Source organism: Malus sylvestris, chromosome 1, assembly GCF_916048215.2.
Source record: "Malus sylvestris chromosome 1, drMalSylv7.2, whole genome shotgun sequence".
In the NCBI taxonomy this organism is placed as follows: Eukaryota; Viridiplantae; Streptophyta; class Magnoliopsida; order Rosales; family Rosaceae; genus Malus; species Malus sylvestris.
In genome coordinates, this window is record NC_062260.1 from 29,605,268 (window position 1) to 29,619,321 (window position 14,054).

The 14,054-nt window shown below is 38.5% G+C and overlaps 2 protein-coding genes across 3 annotated transcripts; one reads left to right on the top strand and one right to left on the bottom strand.

Annotated features, from left to right (window-relative positions):
* The first annotated feature begins 1,015 nt into the window (after positions 1-1,015).
* Positions 1,016-10,494, top strand: LOC126619063 (cullin-associated NEDD8-dissociated protein 1-like). The gene is made up of 29 exons (XM_050287330.1): positions 1,016-1,305; positions 1,701-1,809; positions 1,963-2,132; positions 2,633-2,840; positions 3,460-3,625; positions 4,051-4,180; positions 4,391-4,505; positions 4,648-4,805; positions 4,901-5,024; positions 5,140-5,190; positions 5,266-5,348; positions 5,669-5,753; positions 5,837-5,938; positions 6,035-6,133; positions 6,298-6,408; positions 6,487-6,570; positions 6,661-6,801; positions 6,935-7,027; positions 7,158-7,279; positions 7,390-7,549; positions 7,627-7,866; positions 8,157-8,405; positions 8,492-8,668; positions 8,773-8,919; positions 9,099-9,215; positions 9,493-9,661; positions 9,747-9,824; positions 9,907-10,045; positions 10,188-10,494. The coding sequence occupies exons 2-29, from the start codon at positions 1,774-1,776 to the stop codon at positions 10,282-10,284; spliced, it is 3,651 nt and encodes a 1,216-aa protein (XP_050143287.1). The 5' UTR covers positions 1,016-1,305; positions 1,701-1,773; the 3' UTR covers positions 10,285-10,494.
* A 290-nt stretch (positions 10,495-10,784) lies between these two features.
* LOC126619075 (uncharacterized) lies at positions 10,785-12,293 on the bottom strand. 2 transcript variants are annotated; one of them, XM_050287349.1, is made up of 5 exons: positions 11,900-12,293; positions 11,737-11,790; positions 11,497-11,622; positions 11,135-11,355; positions 10,785-11,001 (listed from the first exon to the last, which is right to left on the bottom strand). In XM_050287349.1, exons 1-4 carry the CDS (start codon positions 12,254-12,256, stop codon positions 11,170-11,172), a joined length of 723 nt encoding a protein of 240 aa, XP_050143306.1. In that variant the 5' UTR covers positions 12,257-12,293; the 3' UTR covers positions 10,785-11,001; positions 11,135-11,169. The 2 variants fall into 2 exon arrangements, with proteins under 2 accessions (XP_050143306.1, XP_050143298.1); XM_050287341.1 differs by having other exon boundaries at positions 10,785-11,355.
* Between the last annotated feature and the right edge of the window lie 1,761 nt (positions 12,294-14,054).

Here is a 14,054-nt window from a genome sequence, read left to right on the forward strand (position 1 = left end):
TGGGCCGTCCGATTAAAGTTGCCCATTGAAGTGTCGCCATTTTGACCTTTTATTTCAAATTAAAGGCCGGCATTGCGGGAGATTCAGGCTACGTAGTTGTGAGCGCGACGCAGTGGATCGCTGTCTGGTCCGGTGTGATGTCGTTTTCGCTTATTCGAGCCTCTTAACGACACGAGACCGTTCACTAGTCCCCCACATCAAACAAACAGTCGGCGAAATCGAACCTTATCTCTATTTGGGTTGGGCATGTGGTTTTGGATTTAAGGCCCATTAAGCTTCAACGGGAAAAGGCCCATGGGTCTATGAATAGAATGGACATGGATACTATTCATTGTTGTGTATTGGACCGTAACGTGAGTTTTTTAATCCACGTGGGACGTAGATACCATCAATGGCTGACCACATTGGTTTTTGTTAATCTCCCAATTTCGAGCGTTAACATGTATTTTCAAAGCCTGTAATTAGTTAAACACCATGTCAGTAAGCCAAACGTACTTTTTACTAGTTCACTGAATCACCATAAGTTTATGAAAATGTAACAGTTTTTTCGTACTAATAGATAAGTAGAAAACTTGTAAAAAGAAAGTCAAAAGTTGAAAACCAATTTATCACTGACCCCTAGTACTGTAGTACATATATCTTTGTACAAAATAACATTCTTTTAGAAAGAAAAAAACTTACCAAATTTAGAATGAGTTGAGAAATTAATGATTTCAAACAAATCATAAGAAAAATTGCTTAAAATTGTATTTCATATGACGAATTTAAAAGTATGTATAAGTTCATATACATTTCAAAAATTGTCACCTAATACCAAATTATTCTAGGTGAAAGGATGAAAAAAATTTAAGTTCAACTATAAAATTATTTAACAATATGATAAGTATTCAAATTACTTACAAGCACATATAAGAATCCTCATTTTTTCGACTCTCAACCCACTCCACTTGCTGCGATTTTTCAAACCTAACATGAGAAACATCACAGCTTAATTATAAGCTCGTACAAAGGCCATCTCTTTTCATTAATGTAGTGAACAAAGCGGGGCACTTGAACTTCACCCGCAAGACAACCTGCATTGATATTACGAAGAAAGTTGAGATTGTGGTCTCTCCTTTACTCAGTGCGATTGATACTCTTAACAGAGGGGATTGCGGATCTCGGGATACAAGTCGAGTGCTTTAATTGTCCAAGTATATCAAAACCCCTCCGTTTCCTCGCACTCCCTCCTCCACCCTGCCCAAAATACCCACCCACCACACTGACTCACTGAGCTCCGTCGTCTCCGGCCGCCGAAAACCGCCGGTGAGCTTTGCTTTCGTCTTTTGTTTTTCTTCCCATGCGATTCAACTCGTTTCAATTTTCTCCTGTTCAATTTTCTTTTTTTTTTTCTCGTTTTCATTTTCTTCCTCTATTTGTTTGTGATACAATATTCGAGAAGCGTTTGAGGAACGATATATTGTAGATTGTTCATAGTTTTGTTAACCGATATCGTTTAGTTTGGCAATGTCGCTAGGGTTAGTGTTTATCATGGATTCAGTTGTTTCTGTTATTGATTACTGATTATGCAGCTAGGGTTTCTTTTCTTTTGGGTTGCACGATGTATTTGTTTAATTTCTTTTGTGTTGTATATAATGTGTACTGGGTTTTGTAATTTTTTATTGTATAATCTTTGAAATTTCATTTTGGTTTCCTGTTAGATTTGGATATAAGTAGGCAGTGACATTTTTCAAGTTCGCTGCGGACAGCACCCCTTCATATAGCATCGCCAAGATGGCGAACTTAGCAATGACCGGTATACTGGAGAAGGTATGTCACTTTTAAGATTGTGTTTACATGATATGCACTAATTTGTTTGTGGGAGCATGTTTGTTGGTGAAAGGAAGATGAATTCTTACCCGTTATTTCAGCTATGATGTACGTGTTTATGTATGTTTTGACTTGTTTGAGTTTGTTTTACAGATGACCGGCAAGGATAAGGATTTCAGATATATGGCTACTTCTGATTTGCTGAACGAATTAAACAAGGATAATTTTAAAGCTGATTCTGATCTTGAGATAAAGTTGACAAGTATTATTATACAGCAACTTGATGATGTTGCTGGTGATGTATCAGGGTTGGCTGTGAAATGGTATGACCTATTACACAAACAGTTGTTTTTGCTCTTATCTGTTGGTTACACACCATGCTTCCTTTAATTCGGTTCACCATTCATTGTTGTGCAAGTAGTTGTTATTTAAATGTTGTTGGTGAATTGTAATAAAAATCATACAAAATTATAATGCTTTCTTAGTTCTTTGCTAGTAAAGTAAACTTGTTTAAATTTTAGATATATTGGCACAGTTTGTAGGTTGATTAATAGAATGTTCTGGAAGTCTGAAGAAGTTTCAGGCACGGATGCTTTCAAGTATCATGTCCTCAATTGTCTGACTCACGTCTCCAAATTGAAGTGTCCTAGTAATCATAAAAAACTAGTCATGATCTTTCTTTGACGTCTTATCTTGTTTTGGTGTATAATGTCTATAATTGGAATATCTGGAATAAAATTTTATGATACAGAAATGCTGCAGTAGAAGGTTTATGCAACATTTAATTTGATTCTTTGTTTGTTATTTTTATGTGATACTGCAGTCTCGTTCCCTTAGTTAAGAGGGTCAGTGAGCCACGAGTTGTGGAGATGACAAATAAGCTTTGTGAGAAATTGCTAAAGGACAAGGAGCATCGTGATATAGCAAGCATAGCTTTGAAGACTATTATTGCTGAAATTTCTACTCAGTCTCTTGCGCAGTCTATTCTATCATCTATTTTGCCACAGTTGGTTAAAGGAATTACTGATCCAGTGAGTTAATAGATCTCATACTTTTTACTTTATCATAGATAATTTTCCCTTTTGGGTACTTACTCTTTCTATTAGTTAATAAGTTCTGCACTACTAACTTGGAGATGAAGTAACTAACGAGATTGATGATTTGCACATGCATTCTACAAATTCACATCCATGGTGACCTTAGATAAATTTGAAATTTGTAAGTAGCCACACTTTGGAAAGTGTGAAGGCTGTCTAAACAATGATAAGGTTTTATAACTTTGCAGTTTTACTATCACAAAGAATTGATGTGTGTTTATCTTGGTATTTTATTTTCTTTTTAGCAACTGTGTTAGTAGAAGGGGAATTGGTTCTGCAGGCTATGCCTATGAAGAAATGGAATTACAGAGTGAAAATTGGGGTAATACCTGAAAGGGAAAGGAAATGAGTGATTAATATCCTCTAGTTAATTGATCTGTAATCTCGTTTGAATAAAGGCTCATAAACTAGGGTTTAATTCAATAAAAAAGGGATTATTCCTGCTATGCTATCTTTCATTTCATCTGTTGTCATCTGTTTTGCCATTTTTGCTTTACTATTCCCAGATGCCAACTTTGGTTTTAATTTCTGATTTGTTGTGCGGTAATCCCAGGGAATGAACCATGAGATAAAATGTGAATGTCTTGATAACTTATGTGACGTTCTTCATAAGTTTGGCAATCTAATGGCAACCGACCATGAGCTGCTATTAAGTGCTCTCTTGTCTCAGTTGAGCTACAATCAGGCCAGCGTGAGGAAGAAAACTGTGTCATGCATTGGTAAGATTCACTGGTTCTGTTGTACTCCCTTATACTTATAATACTAGTTCAAGAGGGTCGTTTCCTTGATTACCTCAACTTTATTTTGCTTTGCCTGAAACAAGTACAAGTTCTTTGGAAGATCTGAAGGCCCTTTGGAAAATCTATTGACTGTTGCGACCAGTCACAACTAGTCTGTTTATACTATTTTGGGTTCTTATTATTTATTTCTGAAATCTAAAAGTTGTCCAAGCTTAACTAATCATCCTTTCCAAGTAAACATGTACAAAATACCATGTATTGAGAAACCTGTTTGATTTGGTGCTACCATGCTACAATAGTTCATTCTTGTGGAAGTTGGTATTAACAAGTTAGATGCAGCTTTGTATTTTTATGTTCCATAAATAAAATTGTTGATTAAACCGTACAAATTGTTTTGCCTTCAGCATCTCTTGCTTCGAGCTTGTCAGATGATCTGTTAGCAAAGGCAACCGCTGAAGTTGTCCAGAAATTGAGAAATAAAGGCACAAAATCAGAAATGACTCGTACAAATATTCAGATGATTGGTGCTTTAAGGTGAGCTTTGTGGGTTTTAATGAAATGCCTTTGGTTCCATTTCCCTGTTTATAGTTGAGGTAATAGAGGCTGATGTTATTCACTTTCAAGTGGGGAGCAATGTATGGCCAAAAATTGGGGTACACGACTGTTCCCATGGATATACAAGTATCTGCTTTTAGTATTAGAGTTAACTTACTTTTGGTAACTAGTTTATATCACTGTGTGCAGTCGTGCTGTTGGATATCGTTTTGGACCCCATCTTGCTGACACTGTCCCAGTGTTAATTAATTACTGCACAAGTGCATCAGAGAATGATGAGGAGCTTCGTGAATACAGCTTGCAGGTACTGTATATTGGTTCTTTATTGTTTTGGTATTTTTCATTTTATTTCCAGGATTATATAAAAGGTGTGTGCATAATAAACTGATTTTATTTATACTATATTTATAAATTTGGTTTATACTCATATATGCTTTTGACTGCAGGCATTGGAGAGTTTTCTGCTTAGGTGCCCCAGGGACATTTCCCCCTATTGTGATGAAATTCTTCATCTTAACTTGGAATATCTAAGTTATGACCCGAACTTCACTGATAACATGGAGGAAGATACTGATGATGAATCTCACGAGGAGGAGGAAGATGAGTATGTGTGTTTGAGGTTATATTTGATTCATAGTCACAGAGCAACAGCTATACAATAAAATTTCTACTTATGCTGGCTTCTTTATTATGTTGTAGTGGGAGTGCGACAGAATATACAGATGATGAAGATGTCAGCTGGAAAGTTCGAAGAGCAGCAGCGAAATGCTTATCGGCAATAATTGTATCTCGTCCTGAGATGCTTTCAAAGCTGTATGGGGAGGTATCTTTGAAATAGCTCAATTATGTTAATTTTTCTTTCACACAAAAGTAGTTGCTTGCATGATTTTGGTTTTCTCCATGATATTATTAATATGTGGGTTTCTGCTTTTCTGCAGGCTTGTCCAAAATTAATTGACAGATTTAAAGAGAGGGAGGAAAATGTCAAGGTATGCCAGAATGAACATCTGTTAGTTTTCCCTTGAGATTCATGGGGCTGGTTGTCTGATATTATATCTCTGCAGATGGACGTTTTCAATACATTCATTGAACTGTTGCAGCAAACTGGAAATGTTACTAAAGGACAAAATGATATAAATGAACAGAGGTAACTTAGTTGTATACTTGTGTGTTATCCTATTGTCAAATCACATGCAGTTTGTTTTCATTCTTACCTCTTCTCTAGTGTTTTCTTGGATGAGTATGATTTTAGAAATTTTTTATTCTTAACTGGGGAATTGATTATTAAAAAGGTTGTGTATAGTTCTCATTACTGCTTTATTTTACTCCTTCCACAACTTTAGGGAGACCTGTCAGCAACTCCTTGGGCTCTCTATTTCATTTTTCCCATTGCTTGAGTTGCATGGTTTTTCTGGTTATCAAGAATATATGATGTAATAATGGCTAAATTATTGGCATATTTTGCAGTCCAAGATGGCTACTGAAGCAAGAAGTGCCAAAGATCATCAGATCTATAAATAGGCAGCTACGTGAGAAATCTATCAAGACAAAGGTAGGAATTTCTGATGCCCCTTTCGGATGGATTCATTATGGTCATATTATGAAGTGAACTATATAACATTTATCTACTTACAGGTTGGCGCGTTTTCCGTTTTGAAAGAACTTGTGGTGGTCTTGCCAGATTGCCTGGCGGATCACATTGGCTCACTCATTCCTGGAATTGAAAAAGCATTAAATGTAAGTATCCTATTCTCTGAAACTGGAAGCTTACTCCCTAAAGTTTAATATAAGTTTCTCTAATGCTGATATTTGTTCTCTTTAATTTTGTTTTAGGATAAGTCCTCTACCTCCAATTTGAAGATTGAAGCTCTTATATTTACAAGATTGGTGTTGGCATCACACAATCCTTCTGTTTTCCATCCTTACATCAAGGTAAGTACAGTAATTCGTACATCAAGGTAAGTACAGTAATTCTTACAATTATGATATGCTATGAATATGCTGATATGATACATTATGATAGTGAGAAATAGACCACAAGGTGCACTTTGTGTAGGTATGGTGACATTATCATTTATAAACTGATATTATTGCAGGCTCTTTCTAGTCCTGTTTTATCTGCTGTGGGGGAGCGTTATTACAAAGTCACAGCTGAGGCATTAAGAGTGTGTGGGGAACTTGTCCGTGTTGTTCGCCCAAATATTGAGGTGAATTAATTGGCACCCTTAGGAGGCTTGATGCATTGTCAAACCACTCTGCTTATATTATTTGGATTTTTCATGTAGGGAATTGGTTTTGACTTCAAACCTTATGTTCATCCAATATATAATGCCATAATGTCACGCTTGACAAACCAAGATCAAGATCAAGTCAGTATAATTTCTCGTGGATTGTACTTTACAAATAATTCATCTTAAATGTTTTTGTCTATATTGTTGCTTATGTCTGTTCTTATTCAGGAGGTCAAGGAATGTGCTATATCTTGCATGGGTCTAGTTGTGTCAACATTTGGTGATAACCTTGATGCTGGATTACCTGTATGTCTTCCTGTTCTTGTTGATCGAATGGGAAATGAGATTACTCGACTTACAGCAGTGAAGGTAATTTGTTTGCTCACTTTTGTGATTATGTGCATGTTCATTTTCAGGCTTTCTTCTCTCAAGACATACATACGGGGTCCTATATTTCAATGTTTGTGTTTAGTTATTAAGGTCGTAAGTGCTTTTCTTCCAGGCATTTGCTGTCATTGCTGCTTCTCCACTGAAAATAGATCTATCTTGTGTGTTGGAGCAAGTGATTGCAGAATTGACTGCATTCTTAAGAAAGGTGCGGTAATTTGTTTAATTTGATGTTGAATTGATAATCTTTTTACAAATAATTTTTATGACATTTGCTTTAGAACCCCCCAAAGGTGTATGGAATTTTTTCTGACATTTTGTGCTATTGTGGAAATCAGGCTAATCGGCCTTTAAGACAGGCAACATTAGGGACCTTGAACTCCCTAATTGTTGCTTACGGCGACAAAATTGGTGCAGCAGCTTATGAAGTTATTATTGTAGAACTTGCTACACTGATAAGGTTCTGTTGCTACTTCACCATTTTGTTTCTTTTTGTTCTTTTTATAATATCATGTGATCATTAGCTGGGTGATTTAGTTTCTGAACCCTAGTTTCATTACCCCTTTACAGTGATTCGGACTTGCACATGACGGCCCTTGCCCTGGAACTCTGCTGCACCTTGATGGCGGACAGGTCAAGCCCAGTTGTTGGTTTGGCTGTTAGAAGCAAAGTTCTTCTGCAAGCACTAACGTTAATTAGAAGCTCATTGCTGCAGGGGCAAGCCCTTTTGGTAAAAAAAATTCTATCTGGTGTTATGATATAGAAACTTTGCACATGTTTGAAAACATTCTTCGCTGAATTATGCAGGCATTGCAAAACTTTTTTGCTTCCTTGGTGTATTCTGCAAATACAAGTTTTGATGCCTTACTAGACTCTCTTCTTTTGAGTGCTAAGCCCTCTCCTCAGTCGGGTGGGGTTGCAAAGCAAGCTTTGTATTCAATAGCTCAATGTGTGGCCGTCCTTTGCCTTGCTGCTGGTGACCAGCAATGTTCATCTACTGTGAAAATGCTCACTGAAATTCTCAAAGATGACAGCACTACAAATTCAGTAAGTCCTATTCGGGAAAAAAAGAGGAAATTTATTCAGTTAAGGTTATATTCACAGATGACGGTGATTTGGTGGTTGTAAGCAAAATGTCATTGTAAAGTTGAGGTAAACTAATAGATTTTAGACAATTTATTAGTATTCGGTCATCTTTGGTGATTGATTGTAGAGATCCTTGTAAATATGGCGGTGGTTTGGGGTAGAATGATGGGATTTAGTTGATTTATTATTATTTATTACTATAATTATTTTTGAGCCCACAGTATAATTGCTTTCTTTTTCTTATGATATAGGCTAAGCAGCACCTTGCTTTGCTGTGTCTCGGGGAGATTGGGAGGCGGAAAGATCTAGGCTCCCACGACCATATAGAGAATATTGTCATTGAGTCCTTTCAATCTCCTTTCGAAGAGATCAAATCTGCCGCCTCCTATGCTCTTGGCAATATTGCTGTTGGTAACCTACTCAAGTATTTGCCTTTTATTTTGGACCAGATTGACAATCAGCAGAAAAAACAGTATCTCTTGCTTCATTCTCTGAAGGAGGTGCATTCTTCTGAACTTTAAAGCCTGATTTTGTTACTGTATTGTCTGTTTTGTCGTATTTAAGTTTGTATTCATCCATTTTACAGGTCATAGTAAGGCAGTCTGTAGATAAAGCAGAGTTTCTGGATTCCAGTGTTGAGAAGATACTTAATTTACTTTTTAATCACTGTGAAAGCGAGGAAGAGGGTGTTCGCAACGTAGTAGCTGAGTGTCTCGGTAAAATTGCACTTATCGAACCCACAAAACTTGTTCCTGCACTTAAGGTATTTGATCAAATGACCCTGTGCCCTCTGCATAATCTTTATGATTAAAATATTTGATGAGCTGGAGTTTCATATCTATGGTTTCTAATCCTAAGTTTCTATAGGAACGAACAACCAGTCCAGCTGCTTTCACAAGAGCTACTGTTGTCATTGCAGTTAAATATTCGATAGTTGAGAGGCCGGAGAGGATAGATGAGGTCTTATACCCTGAAATCTCATCATTCCTGATGCTTATTAAGGATCATGACCGGGTAAGTCTTAGATTTCTGATGCTTGATATGCTAAATAAAGTGCTTGGGTTTTAAACCATCTTTTAGTTTTTTCATTTCCCTTGATTGTTGCTGTTTTCAGTATTGTGTTGGCTGTTATGTTCTTGGTTGGTTTGGACTTTTAGACTTTGTGGTGACTGATTTGGTATGGCCTAATGCAGCATGTGAGGCGTGCGGCTGTGTTGGTTTTAAGTACATTTGCCCACAATAAGCCAAATCTGATCAAGGGGCTCCTGCCAGAGTTGTTGCCGCTTCTTTATGATCAAACTGTCATCAAGGTTGGTTGAGTGTTCTGAACTTTGTCCCTGTGTTATGTGGTTGATAGACTGCCTTTGCAGAATATAGGACATCCATGGTATTACTACATTTCTAGCATTATTATCTGTCTTGCGTAGAAGTCCGAGTTCCTTTTCTTCTGCTGTCATTTGGTTTGCATCAGTCGATCATGGATGCTCCATCTTATATGTAACAGCACCATCTATCATTCATTCATTTGTTTAACCTTGTGTTAGCCATGGGTTGGTCTCTTATTTTGCTTGAAAATCCTGGATGCAGAAAGAGTTGATCAGGACAGTTGATCTCGGCCCTTTTAAGCACATTGTAGATGATGGGCTTGAGTTAAGGAAGGCTGCATTTGAATGTGTGGACACATTGCTGGATAGCTGTCTTGATCAAGTGAACCCTTCGTCTTTTATTGTTCCACATCTTAGATCTGGTCTGGATGGTGAGTTTCGTTTTTGTTCATGCATTTTTGAAGATGAATCGTTAAATTTATTGCCTTTTAAACTGAATTGGATTTGCTTTTCCAGATCATTATGATGTTAAGATGCCTTGCCATCTTATCCTCTCAAAGCTTGCGGACAAGTGTCCATCTGCGGTACTGGCAGGTCGGTTAATTCATCGATTTTTCTTCCCTGAGATTCAGAAGTTCTGCAGTTTATTTGCAATCTAAATATTTCTATCCTTCAGTGCTGGACTCGTTGGTGGATCCTCTCCAAAAAACTATCAACTTTAAGCCAAAGCAAGATGCTGTCAAGCAAGAAGTAGACCGCAATGAAGACATGATTCGCAGCGCCCTGAGAGCTATTGCGTCCTTGCACCGTATAAGGTTTCGCCCTTGCTTTATATTCTAGTCCATAACAAAATTCATGTTTGTTCTCCTTTCCTTGCTCTTTGCGTATGGGTTTGTTTTGAACTTATGACGTTGAATGAACCTTGTAATGCTTTTGTTATATGTTGTTATCCTGCAGTGGCGGAGATTGCAGCCTTAAGTTCAAGAACCTTATGAATGAAATTATAAAATCTCCGGCGCTCGGTGACAAGTACGTTTCTATCCGAAATGAATGACCTGCCTGTCTTGGCGTTGTCTGCAACGAAGAAAAAGAAAAAGAGATTGTATCGCTATCATATCGTTATTGGACATCTGCGGGCTTTAAGCCTTTCTGCGGCAGAATACCGGTTATGGTTCATGTATAGGTTTAAAGCAATTGCGTGGTTTTGGCCTTCTGCAACCGTATTTTTGTAACGCGATATCAGTATCAGTACCGTCTTTTTGTATTCCCTTGGTTAGCATCAAGATTGCCGAATTTTGTCTTTCCAGTAGTAAACAAGTTTACTACTGAAAACACTCGTATTGGTCGGATTTGCAGAAGGAGCAACAACGGAGATATCAAGCCCTTGTTTAAAGACGAAAAGCAAACTTTGGTCTGGACATCAAGCATTTCTAATCTCTTACAGATGCGTAGTTGGATCTTTACCAAACCTGCAAAAGCTATATAGTTTCTAAATATTCAAACTCATCGTGTGATGCCGGCGCTTGCATTATGTCATTCGTATTGCTCTTAAGATTGGTCCATCAAACGAGACATTCTTCACAAAATTCAGATGATGATACAAGCTAGAGTCTCCGACACAAAGGGAGATTTCTTGTAAAAACGCGACAATTTATCCGTTCTCTAGATTAGAGCTAACAGAAGCACCAAAATAGCTGATCGATCACCAAAACGGCATGATTGCACAATTCTCACAAGAAACATATGCAACGATCGAGAGTACGCGATCTTCCTAGTAGAGAAAAATACAGGAGGCACAATTTACAGACACGAAAGCAAAGAACAAGACTTTATATCGAAGTAAATGCAAGGTAAAAGCTTGTATGCCTTCTCATTACTCTATGTATGTAATCTAAAAGTCTTACCATACGCGATCTTCCCCCACATCTTGGGTTTCTCTTCATTTCTCCTCAAATTCAACATCAATAATCTCCGGCTCTGACTTTGACGACGAAGAAGGGCCTCCTCTACCGTCTCTTGAAAAGAAGTCTGATTTTGGCTGCCACACGGTGTTTCCACAGCCTCCACAACGGATTACTTGGTTCTTGTAACCAACAAATTGCCTCTTACAAGCCGGACAAGCGCCCTGTCCAAATTTCGCACAACAAACACACTTAGCCATCCGAATAGCGATCCAATTGATTGTGTTCCATACAACGCACTCAATTTAGTTGAAGACTAGCAGATCGCTAACATTAACACAACAAACATATGCAACTAGTAATACCTTAATAACAAGGCTGTTGGCAACCGCTCCGATGAGAAGAGGAGCAGCAAACGGCAGAACCCAAGTAGCGAAAATCAATATCCGAAAAAGCCATCCGGATAATGCAAACCACAGGAAGAAAATTGTCTTCAAAATCATTCAAAATAATGAAACAAAAATGCGAATTAGTCGAAAACGAAATGATTAACAAGACAAGACAAAATCTTTGCATAATTTCGGAATGTGAGCTCATACGCTTACCGCAAGGCTTCTTCCCAATGGGGCCTCCATGAATTCAGAAAGCTGCTTCCTGTACTGCACGGTTGCCAAACACCGAAACAAACCAGAAAATTCAGCAAACATAACAACATGTCGCGTACATGCATACTGAAAGCAGAAGAGTAAGAGCGAGAGAATAACAAACCCTAGGCCAATTTCTGCTGAAATCCACGCTGAAGGCGCGCCAGCGCGTTCCAATCTCGAGTTCTCTGTCGATTTCTCTGGCGCGATCGACGGCGGAGCGAGCGATTGTGTCAAAGCGGCGGGAGAGGGCGTACTGACGGTCGAGGCGCTCGGCGGTCTTCTTCGCCTCGAAAAGGAACCGCTCGAATCCGTCGTTGGCGCTCCGCCACGCGTCCTTCGCGAAACTTCCTATGTCGCTGCGCCGGAACGCCTGGATGTTCGGCACCTGGCAGTGGCGGGGGCCTCTGCCGCCGTTGGGCCTTCTCCCCCTCCACGGAAGCGGTACCGCTGCTTGCGGGCACCGAAGCGTCGTCGCCATTAGAGATATGAGAGAGAGTTTCTCAACTGTATTGATAAGCGGTTTAGCTGAGCGAGCACTTCACCTCCACACTTAACGACATGTCGTTTATTTGTAACGAGCTAACAAAACACACGTTGTCTCGTTTAGTTTCTAACTATTTATGTTAACGTGTTGTTCACTCCCTAAATTCGTCATGGCCGTCGTGGGCATGCTGAGAATTTACTCGAACATGAAATTGACGGATGCGAGCGTGCCACTACTAGATATCGTTAGTGGACGGGATTTGAATTATTGAGATTACGCTTGAGTTCGACTTCTAACTAAGAGATTATGTCATTGAGTGAGAGTGGCTCGAATCAAGGTTTTTTTTTTTGCCTTAAAGATAAGGACTTTACTTATGTGGAGAAATGTAACAATATGTAAATGACAAGGTTGCTGGAAGTGTAAATGATAGAAGAAAGTAAATGATTGGTATTGTAGATTGCTTGTAAACTAAATGACTGGAAATGAGTTGTACATAAATGTATTTATTTAAAGTACAAAGCATTTTAAGTACAAAGGGATGCTAAATACAAGGTTCGAGCTTGTTTCCGAGGGATCAAGCAAGTTGCTATAGTCTTGTGGTAATTTCTGATGGTTTGGGGAATGGCTTTGAAGGTTGTAAATAAAACTACAAGGGAGATCAATACTGCTGAGTGAGCAGCAGAGCTAATAAACAAGGAAAGTAAAGGGCGCTTGGCTAAAGATAAAACTACAAGGGATCAATACTGCTGATTTGAGTAGAGTTGATTGATTGATTGTTTGTTTGAGTGTCTTCCCATCCACTTGTGATGAAAAAGCATGCATTTGTCTTGATTAAACAAAGCTCTTGGCACACCTCCACCACCGCAAACAAATGGAAAACACATTATTTTGGTGTCAAACTATCCCACTTGATGCAGCCAAATATCTTCAAAGTTAGCCCTCTTGCACATTAATCCTCCAAATGCCATATTTTACCCGAATAGCCCAAATAAGTAAAATGGTGCACATTTTAGGTGCAAACACTCCAGCACACTGCTCGGTGCCTCAGTCTGCTCTCCCCTAGGCGTACCTGTGAGAGCTTGAAACTTTGGCGGGGAGAGCTAGGCTACGAACAAGAATTAGTGTCTGCGTATGCAGATTTTGATCATTTCAGTCAGAAATGTCTACAGCACCTGTTCCATGTAACAGTTTTATCAACTTTACGTTCAGGGTTTCTTACATGCATGGACGTAAAGTTTTATGAGACCCTGACGAACTATATTATTTTGATCATTTCACAAAACCATGAAATAAAACATGCATGAACGTAATAGTTTTATGGACTTTACGTTCAGGGTTTATTAAAGCTAGGTTTCGATGCATGTATCTTTATTCCCTTTTATTTCCAGACCCTGAGAAAGCTGTCTCTGCTATCTGTTACAGGTTTACCTGCCAAGTAAGTGCTTATATTTGATGGACTTGGGTGACTTATACGATTCACTTTCTGGTAAGTGGTTTTCGGCAAGGCAGAAGAGATCGGCGGCGTCAAATAACGTTGATGTGTCGTCCTACTCTCGATATTTTGCACGTTTCCACAGAATTCCAGCTCTTGAAAGCGAATCTTCTGATTAGGTTCCATGGTAATCTGAAGAGTGTATCTTTTGATACTGTTCTTATAGGATGCCCTTCCTCAATGTCTCATGTTACTCTCTCAAGGACTTGTTTGCCAGTGTGTAACTTATAAGGGGAAGAAATGTTATACGTTTTTGGGCAGACAGATGCCTAATTGGCATGGTATAGAAAAACTAGGATA

What these genes read in the sequence shown, in the direction of transcription:
- LOC126619063 (XM_050287330.1), top strand. Translation starts at nt 1,774, where the DNA reads ATGGCGAACTTAGCAATGACCGGTATACTGGAGAAG. An exon ending in TGACCGGTATACTGGAGAAG is followed by an intron (nt 1,810 to 1,962) that starts GTATGTCACTTT and finishes TTTGTTTTACAG; the next exon opens with ATGACCGGCAAGGATAAGGA. An exon ending in ATGACAGCACTACAAATTCA is followed by an intron (nt 7,867 to 8,156) that starts GTAAGTCCTATT and finishes CTTATGATATAG; the next exon opens with GCTAAGCAGCACCTTGCTTT.
- LOC126619075 (XM_050287349.1), bottom strand. Translation starts at nt 12,256, where the DNA reads ATGGCGACGACGCTTCGGTGCCCGCAAGCAGCGGTACCGCTTCCGTGG. An exon ending in CATTGGGAAGAAGCCTTGCG is followed by an intron (nt 11,623 to 11,736) that starts GTAAGCGTATGA and finishes ATGATTTTGAAG; the next exon opens with ACAATTTTCTTCCTGTGGTT. An exon ending in CCAACAGCCTTGTTATTAAG is followed by an intron (nt 11,356 to 11,496) that starts GTATTACTAGTT and finishes AAATTTGGACAG; the next exon opens with GGCGCTTGTCCGGCTTGTAA.